The sequence below is a fragment of the Zingiber officinale genome, chromosome 1B, assembly GCF_018446385.1.
Source record: "Zingiber officinale cultivar Zhangliang chromosome 1B, Zo_v1.1, whole genome shotgun sequence".
In the NCBI taxonomy this organism is placed as follows: Eukaryota; Viridiplantae; Streptophyta; class Magnoliopsida; order Zingiberales; family Zingiberaceae; genus Zingiber; species Zingiber officinale.
This window is the reverse complement of record NC_055986.1, coordinates 23427591-23451585: the sequence shown is the minus strand read 5'-3', so window position 1 is coordinate 23451585 and position 23995 is coordinate 23427591. Positions and strand designations below refer to the sequence as shown.

The 23995-nt window shown below is 38.3% G+C and overlaps 1 protein-coding gene across 3 annotated transcripts; it reads left to right on the top strand.

Annotated features, from left to right (window-relative positions):
• Positions 1 to 471: 471 nt before the first annotated feature.
• Positions 472 to 23771, top strand: LOC122052828 (phosphoglycerate mutase-like protein AT74H). Of its 3 annotated transcripts, none has more exons than XM_042614569.1 (5): positions 472 to 983; positions 20622 to 20741; positions 20917 to 21076; positions 23252 to 23332; positions 23449 to 23771. In XM_042614569.1, exons 1-5 carry the CDS (start codon positions 536 to 538, stop codon positions 23525 to 23527), a joined length of 888 nt encoding a protein of 295 aa, XP_042470503.1. In that variant the 5' UTR covers positions 472 to 535; the 3' UTR covers positions 23528 to 23771. The 3 variants fall into 3 exon arrangements, with proteins under 3 accessions (XP_042470503.1, XP_042470497.1, XP_042470489.1); XM_042614563.1 differs by having other exon boundaries at positions 20863 to 21076; positions 23252 to 23329; XM_042614555.1 differs by having other exon boundaries at positions 20863 to 21076.
• Positions 23772 to 23995: the final 224 nt, after the last annotated feature.

The window sequence follows — 23995 nt, the reverse complement described above, 5'->3', positions numbered from 1 at the left end:
TAAATTTATTAAGATTACTTTAATTTTATAAATTCAATTTAAAATTTAAAACAATACTCTATATATTGAATAATTTTAATTTAATTAAAATGATTTTACACAACAACATTCAAATAAAAATATATTTAAAATAAGAAACATATTGATTTTAAAAAAAATATCCTTTTTAAAAACATGACAATTACTTTTAATTTTTATCCAATTTATAATATTAACAATTAATAGGTTGCACAATTTATAAATTTTAAGTGTCTATTTGTAATATTGTTAATTCATAAATTATAGAAAAAAGTTTATAAAAATAAAAGAGTAAAAGTACAAAATTTGAAGTGTCAAATTGTAATTACGAAAGAGAAAATGCGTATAAAAATGGTGTCTAATCAGAAGTAGAAAGCAACCTTTTGACCATAGCTGACTATTTAAATTAAATTTAAAGTTAAAATAAAATTCATCTTATTGCATAAACTCGATTTCGAGAACGGGGAACAACCGCCACTCGCTCGGAATCGGAAGGGATAACCAGCAGCCAGCCGTAATGGTCTCGCTGCCCCTCCCTGCCTCCCGCTCTCGAGTCCGTTGCTGCGAAGACACTCTGGGTCGTCTCAGCCCCCGCTTTGCCCCACCGCCACACGGCGCAGAGTGCTTGTTCCCGGAGCGCTCGCAAGCGGCGTTCTTCCCCCGTCCGCGCCGTATCATTCTCGTACGCCACGGACAGAGCGAGGGAAACATCGACGAGAGCGCCTACACCCGCATCCCAGATCCCAGGATTGGGCTCACTGCCAAGGGCTGGCGCGATGCCGAAGGATGCGGTCTCCGGATCCGCGACCTCATCGCCGGCGATGATGACGAGGACTGGAAGGTCTATTTTTACGTATCGCCCTACCGAAGGGCGCGCGATACCCTCCGTGGCCTAGGAAAGGCCTTTGAGCGCTCGAGGGTCGCAGGGGTCAGGGAAGAACCGCGTCTTCGAGAGCAAGATTTCGGTGCGTTTTCCAACGCCTTCTTTTTATTCCAATTCTTTAATCTATTTTGCGCAGTCCATCTTGATATGTTTCTCTTGAATTGGTGTTTTTGGGTAGTGATTAACTGATTATCTATAGCCAATTGAAGACAATTAACATCTTTATCGATGCTTAGATCAGCAGATTTTGATGAATTAGCTTTTCATTTTCGGTTTCGTTTCTACTTTATTTACTCTTTTTTATGTTAGTATAGTAAGTGGGGAGTAGTCTTACCCATGTCTTATTTTTATCCTTTGTTATTTTCATTTGTTTTCTCTAAGTTGGTATTGAGAATTCCTAGCAATCCAGGATCAGGTCGTTGCAGAATTCTGCAAATCAATACAAATCAGAAGTAAAACATTTTTTTTGGACAAGAAACATACAGGCTAATGAAGAAGAAAAATACATGACAAAAACTTTGCACTAGGCCTAGACCCTCTAAGAACAAGCCACCGGTGAACTGGAAGTTATGTTGATTGAAATCATTGGAGCTCCAATGGGGGAAGTTGACAAGAGAATAACCGAAACCTGAGGATGAGTAAAGAGAGAAAAGGAGAGTTAGAATGGGGCTGTGGTGCCCCGAAGGTGCCACTCCAACGCTCAAGTTAGTTTCGGCGGGAAGATGGAGAGAAAAATGAAGAAGGTGAATAGTAATCTCATTAAGGGTTATTGCATACCTCCGCCCATGGTTTTTATAATACTACCGTCGAATATCTCTTTCTTCTAGGGGTGCTGACCCGATCAGGTTCATTGTGTGAATCCAAATGAGGGGTTACGAGAGAATCCCAATCGGGGAGCTCTTATAAGGAGTCGGAGGATAAGTTTTGACCGAAAAATCCTTAGAATTTTGTAGGAAAAATCTTTAGGAGCCCGACTCCAACTAAGCATTTGTTAGAAACTCGATTGAAAAGTCGTTAAAATCTTTCGACTGAAAATTCTGTGGAGACCCGATCGGTGAATCGTTGGAGATTCCCGACTCGAGAAAGCCCTAGAAATTTGGTGCCCTTTAAAGGACGTTTTCTTCTCGTCCGATCGGTGATTCGATAAAGGATCCCGATTGAGAAATCCTTGTAAATTTTATTCCCTTAAAAGGATGTTTGCCTCTAGCTCCCAACCGGGAGAAGGTGAGCCCTTAAGAGGACATTTACTAATGGACGTCACTAATCCGAGATTAGGGGAATTTTCTGCTAGCTCCCGATTGGAAAGGGTGAGCCCTTATGAGGACATTTGCTGATGGACGCTACTGATATGAGATTAGGGGAATTTTTTATAGCTCCCAATCGGGGAGGGTGAGCCCTTAAGAGGACATTTGCTGATGGATGTCACTAATCCAAGATCAGGGGATTTTCTACTAGCTCCCGATCAGGGAGGATAAGCTCTTACAAGGACATTTGTTGATGGATGTCACTGATCCGAGATCAGGGGCATTTTCTGCTAGCTCCCGATCGAGGAGGGTGAGCCCTTAAGAGGACATTTGCTGATGGACGCCACTGATTCGAGATCAGGGGATTTTTTGCTAGCTCCCGATCGGGGAGGGCGATTTATTAATTCGGAGATGGAGCGCTGATCGGTCTGAGCTTTTCATTGCAAAAAAATTATGTACATAGCATTCAGAGTACATCAAAATAGTACATGTAGGATACTCTAACTCACTCGGCCTATAGGGCTGGAAGTAGTTGGTGCTCCACAAACGATTAAGCTCCTTCCCTTTAAGAGCTTGAAGATAATAAGCCCTTGAGCTCAACTTGCGAATGATTCGATAGGTCCTCCCCATTGCGGTTTCAGCTTGTTGACATCTTCGACCGACTTAATGTTTCTTCAGACAAGATCACCGACTTGGAAGACTCAAGGGATGACTTTCTTGCTATAGGTTTGTCGCATCCTTTGTCGGTAGGCCATGAGCCGAGTGACAGTTCTCTCTCTGATTTCAGTGATGAGGTCAAAGTTAAGGAGTCGGTGGTCGGCAATCAGCGTTGTCTTGATCATAGGTGCTTCGCTTAGTGGATTCTTTACCAACTTCGACCGAGACAACAATTTCTCCTCCGTAGACCAAGTGAAAAGGCGTCTGGCCAGTACTTTCTCTAGGCGTGGTTCGATAGGCTCACAGAATGCTTGGCAGCTCTTCGGTCCAATTACCCCTTACATGATCAACCTTAATCTTGAGCCCGCGAATAAGCTCCCACTTGACTACTTCAGCTTGTCCATTGCTTTGTGGGTAGACTATTGATGTGAAAGCTTGCTGAAAGCCCAACCCTTCACACTATTCTCTGAGCTTGCGACCTTGGAATTACCGACCATTGTCGGAGACAAGCTTGTAATTGATGCTGAATCGGTATTCTGCCATAAGAATTTCATCATAGCTCCTTTAGTGATCTGAGTTAGGGCCTCTGCTTCTACCCATTTGAAGAAATAAAAATAGCAACCAGGAGTAATTTTTCTATTTAAGCCTGATCGGAAAGGGTCATACTATATTCATTCCCCATTGATCGAAGGGATATGAGACAATTGAGGTCTTGAGGAGCTCGATCGGATGGTGGGAGAGATGCTGATGCTTTTGGTAATGAATGCAGGTGGTGACAAATTTAGCAGCATCAGTTTGTAAAGTTGGACAAAAGTAGTTGGCTAATAAAACCTTCCTACCGAATGTCCGACCCCCACATGATTTTCGCATATGTCTTCATGAATTTTCCTCATGGCATAATCAGTATCATCGGGACTGAGGCACTTAAGAAGAGGGCATGAGAAAGCTCGCTTATATTGATTATCGCCGATAAGAGTAAACCAATCGACCCTCCTTTTAAGTAGTTTAGCTTGTTTAGGGTTGGTGGGTAAAGTTTCTCGTTGAAGCAAAGAGACGAGGGGCGTCCTTGAGTCGGTAGGCTCAACTTGATGAGCAATGAATAAGGTCTGTGAGACCGAATCATCCAAGGTCTAGGTAGTCACCAGGTAGCCAATGCACATGCCATTTTGGCTAGCTCATCAACCTTTAGATTATCTGACCGAGGAATCTTCTAGAGGACTACTTCCTAGAAATTTGCTTTTAATCGAGAGAAGGCCTTAGCATAATGTTTCAATTGGCCATTTTTTTATCTAGAAGCTCCCTTCTAGAGAGGCTAATTGGGAATCTGAGTGAATGATGACCCGAGAGCAGCCGACTTGTTTGGCTGCTTGAAGACCGTCAAGAAGGGCTTCATATTCGGCTTCCTTATTAGAGGCCCAAAAATTGAGTCAAATTGACAATTGTAACACATCCTCTTGAGGAGAGATCAACAGTACTTTGACTCCATTACCTTGTCGAGTAGAGGATCCATCTACATAAATTTTTCAAGTCTCGTCTGAGTCGAAACTAGATGTTTCAGTTATGAAATCTGCTAAGCCTTGAGCTTTGATGGTTGTTCGGGGCTGATACTGGATATTGTATTTACTTAGCGCCGTTGTCCATTTAATTAGTTTGTCTGAAGCCTCTAGATTAATTAATACCTGCCTAAAGTACTGTTGGTGAGGATGGTAATTGAGTGAAATAAAAAATAAGGCCTTAGCCGCTGAGCTGTCAAAACTAACCCGAAAGCCAACTTTTCTAAGGTAGTGTATCTGTTTCTACATCCTTTAATAAATGACTGGAAAAATAAATAGGGTGTTGAATATTACCCTCTTCCCGTATAAGGACCAAGTTGATTGCTTGATCGACAGTTGACACATATAACTATAATCTTTCTCCAGCAATTGGCTTACAGAGAAGCGATAGATGTGATAAATATTCTTTGAACTTAGCGAAGGCTTTATCACAGCTGTTATCCCATTCAAAATTAGAAGTTTTACGAAGTATCTTGAAGAAAGGTGCTCCGGTCGGTCGACCGGGAGATGAAGCGAGCGTGATACGACTGACTAGCCTTTGTGCTTCCCAAAGATTATGCGGAGGAGACATATCCTGCAAGGCTTGAACTTTTTCTCGGTTGACTCTAATCCCTGCTCGGTCACCACATATCCCCGATCGCTTTTAACACCAAAGAGGCACTTGGGTTTAACTTGAGCCCATACCGCCTCAAGGTACTACAGGTTTCTTCAATATCCATGATTAAATCTTCAACCCATCCGGTCTTGATTAAAATATCATCAACATAAACTTCGATGATCCTACCGATCTGGTGCTTGAACACCTGATCCATCAATCGTTGGTAAGTAGTCCCTGCATTTTTTAGTCCGAACAACATAATATTATAACAGAAAGTTCTGTCAAAGGTAATGAAACTAACCTTTTCTTGATCTTCAGGGGCCAAAGGAACTTGATGATAGCCTTGATAGGCGTCCAACATATAGATAAGCTTACATCCTAAAGTGGAGTCCACCAGATGGTCAATGCGAGGAAAGAGATAACAATCCTTCGGATAAGCTTTGTTAAAATTCCGAAAATCTAAGCAAACTCGTCATTTCCTCTGGGCTTGACACCAAGACCACGTTGGCGAGCCAAATTGGGAATTGCACCTCTCGAATGTGCTCAGCCTTAAAGAGTTTATTGACCTCCGCTCGAATTATCTTATCTTGATCAGCTCTGAAGTGCCTCTTTCTTTGCTTGACCGGTCGTGCATCGGGGAGAACGTTGAGGTGATGCGTCAAGTGCCTCTTTCTTTGCTTGACCGGTCGTGCATCGGGGAGAACGTTGAGGTGATGCGTCATCAGGGTTGGGGAGTCGCCAATGATTTCCTTTACCGACTAGGCAAAAATATCATGATTTTTGGAGAGACAAGCCACCAATCTTTGCTTAAGTTATGGATGAAGATCGGCGGAGATTCGGGTGGTCCCATTCTCCCGCTAGAGATGAATTTGGATTTCCTCGTCTTTCTAACAGTCAGTCTACTATTGCTTCTTTTCCTTCCACCTGTCGGGCCACATGCACATCATGAGCAACTTGTAATGTTTCATCAGTTCGTTGGGCTTTGTGAGTATTAGTTCTAACAATATCAACATAATATGTTCTAGACTGATCTTCTTTGACTTCCCTAACTCGGTCATTTACCGGAAACTTTATTTTTTGCTAGAATGTAGAGATTACCGCTTGGAAAGCACTTAACACTGACCTTTCCAAGATAACGTTGTAAGCATAAGTGGTATCTACTACGATAAAAGGTGTTCGTCAGGTCCTCTCCAAAGGTTCCTCCCCAAGAGTTAGTGAAAGATTATCTGGTCAAGTGGCTGCACTTGGTGTTCGGTTAACCCAAACAAGGGAGTGGCTATGGGCTGGAGTTCCTCATCATTAACTTGCATCTGATCCAAAGCTATTTTTTGAATATAATGTTGAGCAAGCTACATGTATCCATAAAAACCTTTTTCACATTATAATTAGCTATCAGAGTGCGAATTACCAAGGCATCTTTTTGAGGAGCTTTTACTCCTTCTAAGTCCTTAGGCCCAAAGCTTATAGAAGGGCTAGATCTTCTTCTTCGACTGGTGCCAACCTCGTAGTTTTCCAATCGCCGACTATAAGTCTTTCGGGCATGATTAGAATCTCCATATGTGGGGCTTTCGGAGATCATACCAACCGTTCCTTTAGGAGGGATTTTTTGTTTTGGCTTTGTTTCTTTCTTGATTGGCTTCCCGTTGGGGGGGGGATTAGGGTTGTAAATGAGCTAAGCGTTCGTGTACAAGCTTGAAGTTCGGCTTGGTAAGAGCTTGTTTATGTTCGTTCAATATACATAAGATTAATTAAACAAACAAGCTTGAACAGATCGTTAAGCTAAATAAACAAGCTTGAACACATATGTGTTCAGCTCGTTAACGTTCGTGAACAATGTTCGTGAACAACGTTCATGAACAATGTTCACGAACCATATTCATTAATAAAACTCTTTTCAATATGCTAAATAAACAATAAAATAAAATAAATAAATTTAAATTATCAAGCTCATTAACCAATCAAATAACTAAAAGTTTTAAACAATTAAACAAGCTTGAATTGAGAGCTTGATAACATCTAAACGAACCAAGCTTGAACCAAGCTCAAGCCAAGCTCGAACCAAGCTCAAGCCAAGCTTGAATTGAAAGCTTGATAACATCTAAACGAACCAGGCTCAAGCCAAGCTTCAAACAAGCTCAAGCTCATAAAAAATAAATCAAGCCAAGCTTGAACACTCATTTTAAAAGCTTGGTTTATTTTAAGCTCGGCTCGGCTTGGTTACCTTAGCAAGCAATCTTGAAAACCCCAAAGCTCGGCTCGGCTTGTTTACAACCCTAGGGGGGATGCTTCTCGAGGCTGCGCTTGTCGAATCGATAAGCTTCATCATCACAGCGGGTAGCTCAGGGAGAGGAGCGTTGCGAAGGCCCGAGGGGGCTTCAGTTTAATAAGCGTCGACCTCTCGTCGAAGTTATTCAACATAGTTATAACATTCTTGGGTTGCATGTCCTCTTGTTTGATGGTAGGCGCAGAAACAACCCATCATTTTGGGAAGCCACTGACCCATGGGTCGGATAAGGAGCAACTTCTACTGCTTGAATTGCTCTTTCTCCTCTATGACTTGTCAACTGGCGATAAGTTGGACATGACTCCTTATTCCGCAAAGGCAGTGGAGGCGCTTTGCGCTCGGAATGATTGGAGGTAGCGCCCGGAGCGCTGATGTCCTTCCTCTCCTATATTCACATACTTGACCGATCGGTCAAGTAGATCCTCAAAGTTTGACGGGGTTTTTTCACCAAGGATCTGAAGAAATACCCCTCTAATAGACCTTGAGAAAAGACACTCAACAATATTTCAGAAGTCATCGAAGGGACATCTTGAGTCACCCGATTTAATCATTAAATATAATTTTTTAAATTCTCTTTGGGTGTCTGCTTGAGAGAAAAGAAATTGAGCAGAGTCTTATGATACCTCCGGCCTAGCAAAATGGTGCAAAAATACAATCTGGAAGTCTCCGAATGATCGAACAGAGTACGCCGGGAGTCGGTTAAACCATCTTTGTGCCGAACCCGATAGTGTAGTTAGAAACACTCGGCATTTGACGCCATCAGAATATTGGTGTAATGATGCTGCATTTTCAAATTTGCACAAGTGGTCTTCTAGGTCCGTAGCACCATTGTACTCCCCAATCATCGATGCTCAAAAATGACGTAGCAATGAGTCTCCAGGATACTTTTGGAGAAGGGAGAACCTTTAGGGCCCGTTTGATTCAAGTCATCATGTATAACCTTGGTTATGTGATTACTAGGTAATCACATAACCAAGGTTATGGGGAATACAATATAATGTTGTTTGGTTCAATCCTAGCTAATGTAACAAAAACTTGTTTGTTTGGAGGTTTTAGTGTATACCTTAGTTTTATATTTATTGTATTACCCTTGGTTAAACATTTTTATAACTAATAAAATAAATTATTAATACTAATATTAAATTATTAGTATCGTTATTAATAATTATAATTATTATTTATTATTATTATTATTTATTATTTTAAAACAATGGGAGACTTTTCTCGAGCATTTCCAGGAGTTGTTGCTGAATGCATTCCGCAACGGGAGACACCATATTTCACTATCTCTGAGCCAACTCTTGTACCAATTCTAAACTATTGTGCATTTATTCACAGAAAAGGCCTCACGAAAATATCACCAAGAATTTAGTGCATAAGTGGCTTATAACAAATTATCACCAACACTAATATAATCTGATTCAACTCAAATTGTCTATATAACAAATAAAACATGCAACAGCAAGTTAGTGTCATCCTCTCAACATCCTCCAAGCCTGCGCTAGTTTATGGCTCCACAAAACTCACTAAAACGATCGTCGAGTACCATTCCAACTCAAGCAAAGATTTCCAACTCGAGCAAAGATGACCGTAACAAAAGCTCCAACTCTCTTCAACCATGAAGCAATGGGTGAGATGGTAGAAGTTCAGATAGTGTACCCAAGAATGCTGTAAAATGTTCCACACTGAAGCGCAACTACATAAAAGATTTTGAAGTTAGGGCATCAACAATATATTGAACACTGTCCATCAAAGGGAACCCTATGACATACCACATGAAAGAACAAAATTTTGAAGTTTGTAACAATGAGATAAACAAAGTGAAGGATCAATTGCCATCGTTGTATCTGAATAGCACATCAAACAGAGAGACAAAAGAATGCACAAGATTGAGGATGAATCTGTAGGACTGTTAGATTCGATAGAGGGGGGGGGTGAATATCGATTCGAAAAAACAAGAGTTTAAACGCAGCGGAAAAGTAAAATAGACACAGTGGTTTTACTTCGTTCAGAGCCTGTGACGACTCCTACTCGAAGGCCCGTGGTCCTTGACCACTTTCGTTGGGCAATCACTAGCAATTCGGAATAATAATTACAACAGAACCGTACAGGGAATGCTAATGAAACTGAAAAACAAATACCGACAAAAGGGAAAAGACGAAGCGTAGTGTCGGAGCTTTGTTGGCGTCGCATTGAGCGTCGAGCAGCAAGACCAGCAGTAGAAGAGTTCTCAGCTTGATTTCGAAGCTCCTGCCTGGGCTTCTTTTATATTCCGGCGCTGGATTCCTTCCGGCGCTGAGGCGACGAATCGCCAAACCAAGATGCTCCACGTGGCGACGACTTGGCTGGATAAAATTCGCCTTCCGGGCCCCCTCCGGCGCCGGACTACCTTATTCCAGAAAACTCCCTTTTCTGCAAAACAAAGTTAGTCCGAGGCAAATGTATATCCCAGAAAGCATTGTCAAGACATTAAAGTTCAACGGATAATTAAAAGAGATGACTTAGATTCCGCTCTCCGAGACGGAATCTAGTCACGATCTCGACTTAGACATCCGAAATGGATCTAAGCGATCGACGCCTAATGCCCCTTCCGGAACACGTCCTCGCCACCACCCTTCGGTGACTTACCTTTCTTACCGCCAGACGTCCGGTCAGCACGTCGGCTCGACTTCTCGCCAAGCGTCCGGCCAGCCCGTCGACCTCTCGCCACTATCCGGTCCGACCCGTCGACCTAGTGGACTTCTCGCCAAGTCAGCCCGTCGACCGCTTGGACTTCTCGCCACCTATCCGGTCAGCTGTCGACCTACTGCTGGACTTTTCCCGCACACTCGATCAAAGTGTCGACAACAAACTAACTTAACCTATTTGTCATTCATCAAAACCTGGGTTAAATCGTTAGTGCTAACCGCACCAACAATCTCCCCCTTTTTGATGGAATGACAACCTGGTTAAGTTAGTGAAAACATATGCAAGAAACAACATGCATTTATGTGGTTTTAAAGTTAGTTTGTATTTTCAAATTGGTTTAGCTAACTTAACCACCTAACCCTCCTCCCCCTTTGGCATTCATAAAAAAAAATGAACAAAGGTAAATAACCATAGTGAAGAGTTACTGTAACAGGTAATCAAAATTTGAAAGATAGCTAAGTTTGGTTCAAAATATGAAAGATAAAAGTGTAATTTTTAACACCAAGTTAAAAAATAGTCAATTTCGATTAATTTTTCAACTTTGATTTAAAACAAAACAAAATTTAAACTTTTCAAGAAATAAAATTTTTGTCAAAATTAATTTTTAAGGCTAATTTTGGAAATGGTTAATTTTTCAAATCAGGTTTGAAAATTAGGTGGGATTAAACTTTCACATTTTTCAAATACTTAGTTAAATTTAACTTTTTTTTTTTTGTAAATCAATGTTCAAACATAGGTTAGGTTTTAAAAGGCATTTTCAAACATACAAAATTTGAGTTTATTCTCCCCCTGAACTTGATACTTACTCTAACCAGCTGTCTAACCAATTAGCTACTAACTGACTATCAGAAGATAGTAGCTTTCACTTGGTTAGTCAGATTAAGTTAATTATAACCAGTCAGTGTTTGACTTGACTGATGAACTTTAATCTGATTAATGTCTGAATAACGTCCAGACTTATGTTGATGCACTGAAATAAGCATCTTAAGTCCAGACAGTTGGCCTATGCATCTCACCCCTTTCTATGTTTGTCAAACACAAGCAAGGTAAACCTAAGGTGTTGGTGAAATGCTCAAAAACTAGTCTTATGGGTACATGCTTTCTAAGGATTCAAAACTAGTCTAAGGCCAAAACTGTTTTTGAAAATCTAAAAATGGAAAGTTTTGAAAACAACCAAATTTGACTTATAATTTGAAAGAGTGATTTTTGAAAGCAATTTTGAGATTTAAAATTCCTAGTCTATTGAGATATAACATAATCAATGTAGGTCTGAAATAGCACTAGATAAATCCAAAATATTTTACAAGTAGTGTAGCTACAGAAGTAGGTCATCACTAAAGTTACTGAGATGATGAAGGGGGTGGTCCAGATCCCAAGGATCGAAGAAGTGCCATCAGCTCAGTGTGTCGGGTGTCTCCGGCAGCTCGTAACTCTGCAACCTCTCGCCGTATGTTCCGATGAAAATCAGAGTTCTCCTGCTGGAGACTCGCCATAGCTCTCTCTAGTCTGGTCATACGGTCGGCTAGAGTGCGGGGAGCGTGTCGTGGTGCTCGAGCTGGGGGTGGTGGTGGAGCCGGTGCGGCTTCCTCTGGAAATAGTGCGAGCATGAACTCGTCCATCTGTGGGTCTGGATCGGGCTGGTGCTGTGCCCCCCTCCGCCAAGACATAGTCCCGTCATCTCTATCTATATGGATGCCGGCTAGGGAAAAGTTCCGAGCGACTATAACATCGAACTCTGTCATATGGGCAACGTCTCCCCTAGTGACATCAATGTGCAACGAGGACAAATAGGCTGTCAGAATGTGACCAAATGGCATATGGACTCTACTGTCAGTCACATATCCAGCTGAATAGATGATGGTGGAGAAGATATGTAGGCTGATGTCAATTTCTAACCTATGAATCAGGGCATAAAGTAAGAACGAATGGAAAGGGCGCATCACAGCGATGTCTCGAGTAGTCAGTGGTAAAATGCAAAGGACTACAACCCTATAAAGAGCGTAGTCCTGGACTTGAAGTTCTACTGACCTAAACTGTGTCACCGTGGGATCTCTCTCTCCCCCGAAAAAATACGAATAAATCGTATCGAGAGTAATATGTGAGTAGGGATCTTCGAACGGTAGATCCCTCGGAGGATAGCACAAAAAGGAGCAAGTAGATGGACGCAACTCTAAAAACTCTCGGATGGTCGTAGGGGAAAATACGATATCGGTGCCTGCTGCCCTAGTGGTATAGGTGAGATCGTCTACTTTTACTAGGTTATTGCAAAATTCGGCACACAGACTTATGTTTATCGGACTGGTACATTCGACAAGGTTCCTTAAATTATAGTGGCCTATAACCTCTAAAGCAGAGGGACATGACCTTAGAAAGAACGATCTATCTATGCAGGTAGTCCTAATGACCTTATAAATGGTGGACTCAAATTTAATCCTAAGTTCGTCTGTGGGAAACCTAGGGTCTGTACTAGCATTGGAGGGTCCAGCACCAGTATTTGTTCGTTTCCTACTGTATATAAATAAAAGAATATTCAAAAAGAATTGAGAAGACAAAAAATAAAATTTTAGAGAGGGGAAGAATTTTTTACCGAGGAGCCATCGAAAAATATAGATTTGACGACCTCGGTTGAATCGCAACAGCGTCTTCACCGCAAGAAAATTTTGATTTAGAGTACTTTCACACTGAGGTTCAAAGTGAACCTTGGCAAAAGTGAGAAGTAGTGGGGCAAAGGTTGGGGGCGCCTGCTGCCCCTTATTTATAGGGGACTTCGGGCGCCCGGATCCTTTCCGGGCGCCCCGGAGGGTAATACCAGGGGCGCCCGCCCCTGGTTTTTTTTTTTTTTTGGAAAGTAGGTTTGAAGTTAAGTTTTAAGTTTAAAATAATTCTTTTTAAGTTTAGAATTTTGAAATTAATTTTTAAAAATTAAAATTTTGAAATTAGTTTAAAATTTTGAAAATAATTTTTAAGTTTAAAATTAGAATTTTGAAAATAATTTTTAAGTTTTAGAATTTTGAAATTAAGTTTTAAAGTTTAAAATTAAAATTTTGAAATTAATTTTTAAGTTTAAAATTAAAATTTTGAAGTTAATTTTTAAGTTTGAAATTAAAATTTTGAAATTAATTTTTAAGTTTAAAATTGAAATTTAAGTTTAAAAATTAAAATTTTGAAATTAAGTTTAAAATTTTGAAATTAATTTTTAAGTTAAAATTAAAATTTTGAAATTAATTTTTAAGTTAAAATTAAAAATTTTGAAATTAATTTTTAAGTTAAAATTAAAAATTTTGAAATTAATTTTTAAGTTAAAATAAAAATTTTGAAATTAATTTTTAAAGTTAAAATTAAAAATTTTGAAATTAATTGTTAAAGTTAAAATTAAAATTTTGAAATTAATTTTTAAGTTAAAATTAAAATTTTGAAATTAATTTTTAAGTTAGAATTAAAAATTTTGAAATTAATTTTTAAGTTAAAATTAAAATTTTGAAATTAATTTTTAAGTTAAAATTAAAAATTTTGAAATTAATTTTTAAGTTAGAATTAAAAATTTTGAAATTAATTTTTAAGTTAAAATTAAAAATTTGAAATTAATTTTTAAAGTTAAAATTAAAAATTTTGAAATTAAATTTTAAGTTAAAATTAAAATTTTGAAATTAATTTTTACGTTAAAATTAAAAATTTTGAAATTACTTTTTAAAGTTAAAATAAAAAATTTGAAATTAATTTTTAAGTTAAAATTAAAATTTTGAAATTAATTTTTAAGTTAAAATTAAAAATTTTGAAATTAATTTTTAAGTTAAAATTAAAATTTTGAAATTAATTTTTAAAGTTAAAATTAAAAATTTTGAAGTTAATTTTTAAGTTTAAAATTAAAATTTTTGAAATTAATTTTTAAGTTAAAATTTTGAAATTAATTTTTAAGTTTAAAATTAAAAATTTTGAAATTAATTTTTAAGTTAAAATTAAAAATTTCGAAATTAATTTTTAAAGTTAAAATTAAAATTTTGAAATTAATTTTTAAGTTTAAAATTAAAATTTTGAAATTAATTTTTAAAGTTAAAATTAAAATTTTGAAATTAAGTTAAAATTAAAATTTTGAAATTAATTTTTAAGTTAAAATTAAAATTTTGAAATTAATTTTTAAGTTAAAATTAAAATTTTGAAATTAATTTTTAAAGTTAAAATTAAAAATTTTGAAATTAAAATTAAAATTTTGAAATTAATTTTTAAGTTAAAATTTAAATTTTGAAATTAATTTTTAAGTTAAAATTAAAAATTTTGAAATTAATTTTTAAAGTTAAAATTAAAATTTTGAAATTAATTTTTAAGTTAAAAATAAAATTTTGAAATTAATTTTTAAAGTTAAAATTAAAATTTTGAAGTTAATTTTTGAGTTTAAAATTAAAACCTTATTCATCTCACCCGATCTATATTTTCAATCAGGGAGTCCTATGATTTCGTGAGATGAAATTGGATTTTTAATTATAGAGTTTTGGTTTAACGTGTGTTAGATTCAGACTTAGCTTTGGTTTCCACAAATAGGCATTCTTCGGATAAATTTCTAAGCTTGGTGAGTCACAAGGACATCATTAGAAGTAACCAACCTTTCGAGGTTTTCCGAATAGTCCTATCCACGGAACTTAGTACTAAATCTTGGTCTAACTGGTTAGGATTCGTTTAAGGGTAGCTTCGGCCACTTCGCCAAATGCACCAGATCGAAACCATATCTTTCTAGACATGCGATGCCCAAGTTTCCTAACGTATTATCATCCAAAATTTCACCAATACCATGATTCAGTTAAACTTGGTCTCTAATTCTAATTGCCCTGCCGGGTTTGGGTTACCCTGTCAGGTAAGTTAGTTTTGGAGGTGCCAGTATTCGGAGCCTCCCCAATTATCGCCATTAATTTAAGTTTTAATTTTAGGCTTGTGTCGATTCTTTTTATAGTTATAGTTAACTTGGTGATAATTTTGTTGTTTTTTAAACTGCTTAGATTTTGAATTTGATTTAGGTTTGTATTTTGGATTTTGGTTTGGTTTATTCGATTTTATATAATGTATTTTTTCTTTAGGTATATAATATTGATTAAGTCCTACTTGCGTGGTCAGACACGCTTTCGGAACCCAGGCTAGATTGGTTGATTTGTATTGGGTTATTAATGATTTGAAGGTTTTATTTAAATTCGACTTATATCCTAGTCCGGTTTTATTATAACATGCTTTTTGATTATTTAGGATTAAATCTAAATTTTTTAATCTTGTTGTAAATTTTTCTAACATTTCTTTTAAATTTTTAACATCATTTTTTAATGATAGATTTTCCTCCTCAAGTGTTAGATCTTGAGTTGGATTCGAATTTTTTAATTGTTCCTTGAGGTTTTGATTTTCCTCAAGAAGTGATTTGTTTTCATTTTCTAATTTAGTTAATTTACTATTTAAACAGGAAATAATTCTAAAAAATTTTGTTTAAATTAAAGTATACCTCATTCGGCCTTCGGAAACGAGTACGGACTCGTGGCTTGTTTCGGTTCGGACCCGTCTTCATCTTCCGACTCGTTTTGCTTCGCGGGCCATCAGCGCGAGGTGGCTTTGATGTTTCGCTCTTCTTCTTCCGATTCGTCCGAGGAGTCGCCCCACGTTGCTTTGAGTGCCTTCTTTTGGTTGGCTTTGGTTTGTCGAACTTTAGTTTTGGACATTCGTTCTTGTAATGTCCTTTTGTTGCATCTAAACCTTCTTTTGTTCGAGGAGAGCTGATCTTTTGAAGATCCTTTTCTGAAGCTCCTCTTTCTCCCGGTGAACATTTTTCTTACCAAGTTCACTAGGTGTTCTTCGTCTCGTAATCTTGATCGGAGTCTTCTTCAAGTTCGGGCTTGCTTTTCTTTTCTTTGAGGAACCGAATAGAGCTATACCTTTCTCGGCTCCAACATTAGTTTGTGTAATTCTAATTCACAAAATAGCTCGTCTAATTTTAAGTTGGAAAGATTCTTAGAAATTTTGTAGGCATCCACTATTGATGCCCACAAACTATTACGTGGAAAGGCGTTTAAAGCGTACCTTATTAAGTCTCTGTTCTCCATTTGGTGGCCTATCGCATGAAGCCCGTTGAGGATGTCCTTGATCCTCGCGTGTAGTTGATTTGCTGTTTCTCCTTCCTGCATTTTTATATTAAAAATTCTATTTAGAAGCAGGTGTCGTTTTGTTACCTTAGCGTCGCTCGTTCCCTCGTGCAGTTCGATCAGCTTGTCCCATAGCTCTTTAGCGTTTTTGTGTGGACCGACTCTGTTCAGTTCTTCTCTTGTCAATCCGCACTGTAGAGTGTTGATCGCTTTATTTTCTGTTGATGCTTTTTTCTTGAGATCTGCTGTCCAGTCTTCAGGATCCACTAGATTCCCGGCGTTGTCCACTGGAATTTTGTAAGGTTTCGTAATGCTCATCCACTGGTCGAAGTCTGTTTTGAGGTAGACCTCCATGCGCTTCTTCCAGTAAGGGAAGTTGTCCCCGTTGAAGAGTGGAGGTCGCACTGTGCTGAATCCTTCTTGTTGGGACATTCTGTGCACAGGTAAATAACAAAAAAAAATCCCAAGACTTGGTCTTGGATTAGTAGTGCGGGAAGAGAAAAATAGAGAGAAAAAAAATCTAGATTCGTGTTGCACTAATTTAAATTGATTAGAGAAATATTAAGTTAACGAAACACCAGTTTTAAAATTAATTATTAAAAAAAAACAAAAACAATTCACCCACTGTCTGATTGGTGGTTGCACCAAATCAGAGCGGAACCTCGCTCTGATACCACTTGTAGGACCGTTAGATTCGATAGAGGGGGGGTGAATATCGATTCGAAAAAACAAGAGTTTAAACGCAGCGGAAAAGTAAAATAGACACAGTGGTTTTACTTCGTTCGGAGCCTGTGACGACTCCTACTCGAAGGCCCGTGGTCCTTGACCACTTTCGTTGGGCAATCACTAGCAATTCGGAATAATAATTACAACAGAACCGTACAGGGAATGCTAATGAAACTGAAAAACAAATACCGACAAAAGGGAAAAGACGAAGCATAGTGTCGGAGCTTTGTTGGCGTCGCACTGAGCGTCGAGCAGCAAGACCAGCAGTAGAAGAGTTCTCAGCTTGATTGATTTCTGAAGCTCCTGCCTGGGGCTTCTTTTATATGCTATTCCGGGCGCCTGGATTCCTTCCGGGCGCCTGGAGTGTGACGTAACTGCTCAAACCAAGATGCTCCACGTGACGACGACTTGGCTGGATAAAATTCGCCTTCCGGGCGCCCGGACTACCTTATTCCAGAAAACTTCCTTTTCCTGCAAAACAAAATTAGTCCGAGGCAAATGTATATCCTGTAAAACAGATTGTCAGCACAGTTAAAGTTCAACAGATAATTAAAAAGAGTATGACTTAGATTCCGTCTCTCCGAGACCGGAATCTAGTCACGATCTCGACTTAGACATCTGAAATGGATCTAAGCCGGATCGACGCCTAATGTCCCCTTCCCGGGAACGCGTCCTCACAGTCACTCCCTTCCAGTGACTTACCTTTCTTACCTGCCAGACGTCCGGTCAGCCCGTCGACCCGTCTGGACTTCTCGCCAAGCGTCCGGTCAGCCCGTCGACCCGCTTGGACTTCTCGCCAGCTATTCGGTCAGCCCGTCGACCTAGCTGGACTTCTTGCCAAGCGTCCGGTCAGCCCGTCGACCCGCTTGGACTTCTTGCCAGCTATCCGGTCAGCCCGTTGACCTAGCTGGACTTTTCCTGCACACTCGATCAAAGTGTCAGACAACAACAAAACTAACTTAACCTATTTGTCATTCATCAAAACCTGGGTTAAATCGTTAGTGCTAACCGCACCAACAGAATCAACCACATTAGCATATCAAAAATGGATCATAGATCAAACTAACTATTTACGGTGAACAGAATTTAATCAAATGGATCATATTTTAAACTAACTATTTGCTGTGAACAGACTTTAATCAAATGGATCATATTTTAAACTAACTATTTGTGGTGTATAAATGATCTCACAATCTGAATTGTGACTTTTACTTGTACTTGGAACATAAAAACCACTAAAATTTATTATATGTTCAAAACAAAAGAAACAGAAATAATGGAAATATTAAAGTTCTAATTGGTTTTGAAAGATTGTTTCATGCAATTGCTAGAGAACAAAAGCTGCGTACTAGAGCGAAAATTAGTTTGTTTTGTTTTAACATTGTTGTTATTCCAAGTTGAGACAAATAGGAGTTGATAATGATAGTTTAATGCAAGGTTTGTTGAGGGCAGATGTTTGACAAAGTTAAGAAGATCGCGTATGAGAATCCAAATTCATATATATCAGGTTTCTTACAAATCAGAGTAATTGCTACTCCCCACAAGTGTCTGATGACTGGATCTGTCTAAGGAACGTATTAATAGGGTTTAAGAACATACCTTTTCCAGAAAGGCGAGTGAGGACTGTTCGCGCGTGGGATGCCTTTCGAGTGGTGAAAGCCGCTAGAATTCTTCGCTAGGAGTGAAAGCCGCTGGGGTTCTTTGCGAGTGGAGAAGCCCTCACAAGAGTGGGGAACACAGCGAGATCGTCGCAAGAGGGAGGATCCCTAAGAGATCGCCGTGGGAAGGAAGAATCGTCGCGAGAGGGAGGAAAGCCGTGCTAGGGTTTTCTGCGAGTCGGGTTTGGTAAGATTGAGATTTGATAAATCTATTGGGTTATTTTTGTCTCATAGGGTAAATATTAGAGGGTAATTTTGGTTAAAAAATTTTCTTAACCCCGGAATCAAGAAAAACCTCACTTTTTGGTGGTTTTCTGATTCCGGATTGCATGCCCAAATTGCTAATGTGTCAGGCATGCATCATGACTCAGGAATTGCCGATTACCTAAACCAAATAAGGTTTTTATTGATAACCTTGAATAGATAATCAAGTTTATCAACAATAACCCTCAACCAAACACACCCTTAGGGTTTCTGACCCATCAGTAATTAGTGCTTTGCCCCGAGCGGGATCTCGAGGCGGTGTTTCTCCGGTTGAAGATTTCACAGAGTGTTCACTCCGCACGGATGCTCCAATGGGATTGATGGTTGGAGCCTAAAGTACTTCGATCGGTCGTGTTTGTCTTTGTCGAGGGACTTAAAGGTATTTAGTCAAGGCAGAAGGTATCTATGAGGGATGATGGTCCGCTATCTACAGTTGTTGCCATGTCACTTGTTGCACTTGTTGCTACTCCAATACTCCTCGCACCGCGACAACCACAATTCTGTTGAAGTTGTGTGTTATGGTCATGGTGGTGGATTTTCGGTGTCATCTATCTGAGTATCTAAGTTCAGGTATATGCTCCCATAGGCGACGCCAATTTGATCTTACGCCGAGACCCTCGAAGAACGAGCCACCGGTGAATTGGAAGTTATGTTGATAGAAATCGCTAGAGCTCCAATGGGGGGAAGTTCACAAGAAAATAACCGAAACTTGAGGATTAGCAAAGAAAGAAAAGGTGAGTTAGAACGGCGCCAGGGGTGCCCCAGCGTTGCCACTCCGATGCTCAAGTTAGTTTCGACATGAAGATGGAGAGAAAAATGAAGAAGATGAACAGTAGTCTCATTAAGGATTATTGCATACCTTCATCCGTGTTTGTGGACCTTTTTTATAATACTACCGTCGAATATCTCTTTCTTCTGTATTAATTATGGATGGGACGTGTATCATACTGTGTTAAGGAGAGTGTCCCATCGTATCCACTAGTATCATGTGGATCAAGATACAGAATATGATATCCCACGTGCCCTCACAATTCACATACCTTGTCAGTACAAGCGCTGTTCTCCATAACGGGCCGACCCATGATGCCCTTGGGCTGTGGTGAGAGGGGCATGTTAAGGAGAAGAACGCCGGATTACCAGGGCTAAAGCCCCAAAGGGTGCATCTTTGGTCGGCTTGATCATATGGGAATAAGGGAGCACACTCGATCGAGCATGGGCAAAAGGCGCCGGTCAAAGTGGTTGGTCGGTGCGACCGATCGGCCGATGCGGAGGATCATGGAAAGGCGGAGAGCAACCCTGTTAGTATGACCTGATCGGAAAGAGGCGAGGAGGCTTTGTATGTGCGATCCCGACTGAGGTGAAGAGCATCTGGTTGGTTCGATGAGGCTAGTCGGTCACCTGATTGGGAAGAGGTGGGGAACCTCCTGCCGGTGCGATCCCGAACGAGGAGAGGTGAAGAGTGTCCAATCGGGATTCAAGGAACTACCCAAACGGATCTTCACTTTGTTGACTTGCCTTGACTTTTGACCTTCACCTAAGCATACTGCTTGACCCTTGGGAACACATGGAGGCTTCCCATATTCACCATATCAACATATATCTACTTTATGTCATTTGTATTCAAATGACATTAGGACCTCTTAGTTTCCTCCTGATAATTAGTTTTCCTTAACTGCAATTTGTTGATTCAGAAGGATCATTACAACTCCCTGAATTAGCAGTACATGAATCCTAATGGAGTTGTATGAATGATTTCAACTAAGCTTCCTCATTTTTTTTTTGTAATAACAATAGAGCATGAACAGGCTGCTGAAAATAGATCAGAATGCTTGAGAGAGCTGGTTAAAGTAGCATTAGGAACCAAGCCGAATTTAAAAGATTATTTTATTTGACTGGTCTGATTTTAGTGTCTTCTTACTCTCTATCTCTGTGGGATAGGAAACTTTCAGGATAGGGAGAAAATGCGAATTGAAAAAGAAGTCCGTCGCCGTTATGGTCGTTTTTTCTATCGGTTTCCTGATGGTGAATCAGCTGCAGATGTCTATGACCGAATTACAGGTACATGGTCTGCCTGATTGAATCCTTTTGATTAAGAGAATAAGTTCAGATATGTTCTATCACAAGTAACCTATTTCTCTAAGTTTCATAGCTTCGTATTTATGCAGTATTACTGCTACAGGCTTTAGGGAAACCCTGAAGACAGATATTGACATTGGCCGCTTTCAACCACCAGGTGCAAGATCGCCAAATGTGAACTTGGTAATTGTTTCACATGGTCTGACATTGAGAGTGTTTCTAATGAGATGGTACAAGTGGACAGTCGAGCAGTTTGAGGGGCTTAACAATTTTGACAATGGAGGATTGCTAGTCATGCAAACTGGTAGCGGGGGCAGGTACTGATTTGTATGAGAATCAACCTTTATATTATTTTTCCCTCATTAATTTTTATTTTCAAATATTTCCTCCTTGCCATGTCCAATCTTATTACCCATTGCTTAACTAATTTGTTTATCAATCATAAGTTTTTTTGCACGGGTAATAGTTTTTTTGTGCTCATCATCATAAAGTTTTACTATGCCAACTATTTGGGGTCAGTTTTAAGAATATTATCCTCCATTTATCTCTATGCAAGATTTTTTTATTTCATACCTTATACCTTCCACACTAATTAGTTCAACTCCTTCAACTAGAAAGTCTGCTACATGCCCTTTGAACATATTCAAATCACCATCTTATTTTCTATCATTTTATCATCTATTATAGTAAACTTAATTGCCCTCAGATATTATTTTATTTCTTAAAATATTTTTATAGTAACCCATATGTCCATGTTGGTATTCCAGTTGTTTTAGTGGCTGGAATGACTTATTTTGCTTAGGATGAAGGCAAGTAATTCATGTACTGCTTACCCATATTATCTAGAATCTCTGCATTCTTTATTGATCCAACAAACAATCTTTTTCAACAATCTATCATCAGTATTTAATGCTTTGATAAACTTGACAATTGGCGTGTGCTGTTAGTATTCTTACCAGAAGCTTTGGAAAGCTTTACATGAACCTATACAGTTAATTTTTAATTGACACAGGTTGGGATTATCTGTTCCTTTTCTCAACTCAATTATTTGGAAGCCCAGAAAGCATGTTGCTGTATTTATAAATATTCTTTGATTCAGTTTAGAAATTTGATTTATACTAGGGACTTCCATGAGCATTAGACTTAGCACATAATTATTCACACTTTGGTGGCCATGTATGCATCCAATCTCATTTCATTGCATGCCTGTGCAAAATTCCAGTAGAAAAGGCTCGAATTTTTGTTGCCATCCAAAACTGTTGATTGCTAAATCTCTTGAGGAACATATGCATAAATATACCAATCAATCAGAGTTTCTTATTTGGTTTGTTTTCATTCTGTAGAATTGAACTAGTAACAAATTGGAAAGTAATATGTACCAATTATATTGAGAATGACAGTCAAATAATTGAAATGATCTTACTTCTGCTCTTCTTTTGATGAAAAACTGGCATGATCCATGGAAATTTTCATTTTGCATGTTACAAAGTCTAAACTCAAGTCACCTAAAAAACCTTTCTTTTTGATAACCATCTTCTTAACTGGTTACCAATAAGAGGCTTACATTGACAGATGAATTCGAACATGGATTTTTTTTCTTGTTGAAAATCAAATTGTTTCTGCACTCCATCTGAATCCAAATCCACACTTGCCAATTCTAAGTCATTACTTTCTTATCCAATATTTGCTCAAGTCAGCAATTTAAATTTGAAGATTTCTCTTCAAACTTATAATTGTATCATTCTGCTGTTTGTTTGTAGAACATCTGTATCTTTTTGCACTTCTGTAGTACCTAACTTTATTCTTGTGCCAAAATGAAGCTGATTCAATGTATTTTGATCTAATTAAGGTCGGCATTTCCCTGTGTTACCACTATTCAGCTGTTTCTTTTCTAGTCATTATATCAACGATCTGTAATGTTCTTACAATTGACCAAGTTAATGAGCATTAGAGACTGTTTTCTTCATCAAACAGTGCATAATTTGCTACATCATCCTACTAACTTGCAAATGGTCTTGGCAAATGTTTACATACACTGGCATCGATTTCTTTCATTTAGTGCTAGTTTTCTGCTCATTGACGTGCTTAAGGGAAAAAAAAATTCCCGGTGCAAACTAAATTGCGTTGCTTACTTTTTTTTTTACTGGAATAGTTTCTTAGCTGAATTATTGTCTATAAATGGAAATCCATATGTTGCTCGAGTACATTGAAATTTAATTTATATAAAAATCCATTCGGGCATCCATGAAAAGAGGGCTACTTCAAAAACAGTCATAGGAATTTCTCAATGATCATGCTGATTCTTCCTTTTTTTTTGGTTGAATGTTATCCTGTGATTTCCACATTTGATCCTAGTGATAACAGAGTCCTACATCGCGGATAATCATATTATTGGCATGTGAAACTTCCACTAATATGTTGGTTATTCTCATCTGTATCCTTATTGTTGTGTTCTAATTAATTCTAATTTTGGATAAAACCTTGAATTACAGATACAGCCTCCTAGTGCACCATACTGTGGGGGAGCTTCGGGCTTTTGGTCTGACAGAATCTATGTTGGATGATCAAATGTGGTACTTCTCTATAGACCTCTGAAAAACAAATTCCAAATAGTTGTTTTCTTAAGAAATTAATGGCCATTAATGGTTTTCCTCAAGTAATTAGTAGATGTTTTGTTGGTATTTTCCAGGCAAAAAACTGCAAAAATTGGTGAGTTGAATTACGATTTTGTGACAAACGGTTCTTCCTTTTTTACACATCTGGTCTAGCATCATGCAAGGATCAAAACTGAAGGCAATACACAATGAAAGCTCTAGTTCTTTCCTACTCAGCTGCAAATCTGTAATCAACAGTCTCTCTCCATCATCATCACATGTTTATAATACAACAGTTTTATCAACATCTTTTACTTAAATACAATCCCTTGTGTATTCCTCGTGGTGCATCATGATTCAAGTTGTTAAAATGTATGAGAAAATACAGAAACATAATATAATTCCTTGTATATTTAATTAAAAACTGCTTGATGGTTTAGATCATATGGTAGTGTTTAGAGTCTCAAATAGAATATCTAGTATTTCTGAGTTAATTTTTTTATTGAGATGAGTTGTTTTTAGCTAGACTGATTTATTCTTGAGCCATCAAGTTTGATTATTTTCAACTCAAATCGACATTTTTTTTAAATTCAAGTAAACGGAGTAATATATTGGATTTTTATTTGAAAAAATTATGATCGA

Bases quoted from the DNA above. Each gene is read 5' to 3' on its own strand.
- LOC122052828 (XM_042614555.1), top strand. From the start codon at position 536: ATGGTCTCGCTGCCCCTCCCTGCCTCCCGCTCTCGAGTCCGTTGCTGC. The intron at 20,742-20,862 runs GTACATGGTCTG...TTACTGCTACAG, and splicing joins TGTCTATGACCGAATTACAG to GCTTTAGGGAAACCCTGAAG. The intron at 21,077-23,251 runs GTACTGATTTGT...CTTGAATTACAG, and splicing joins CAAACTGGTAGCGGGGGCAG to ATACAGCCTCCTAGTGCACC.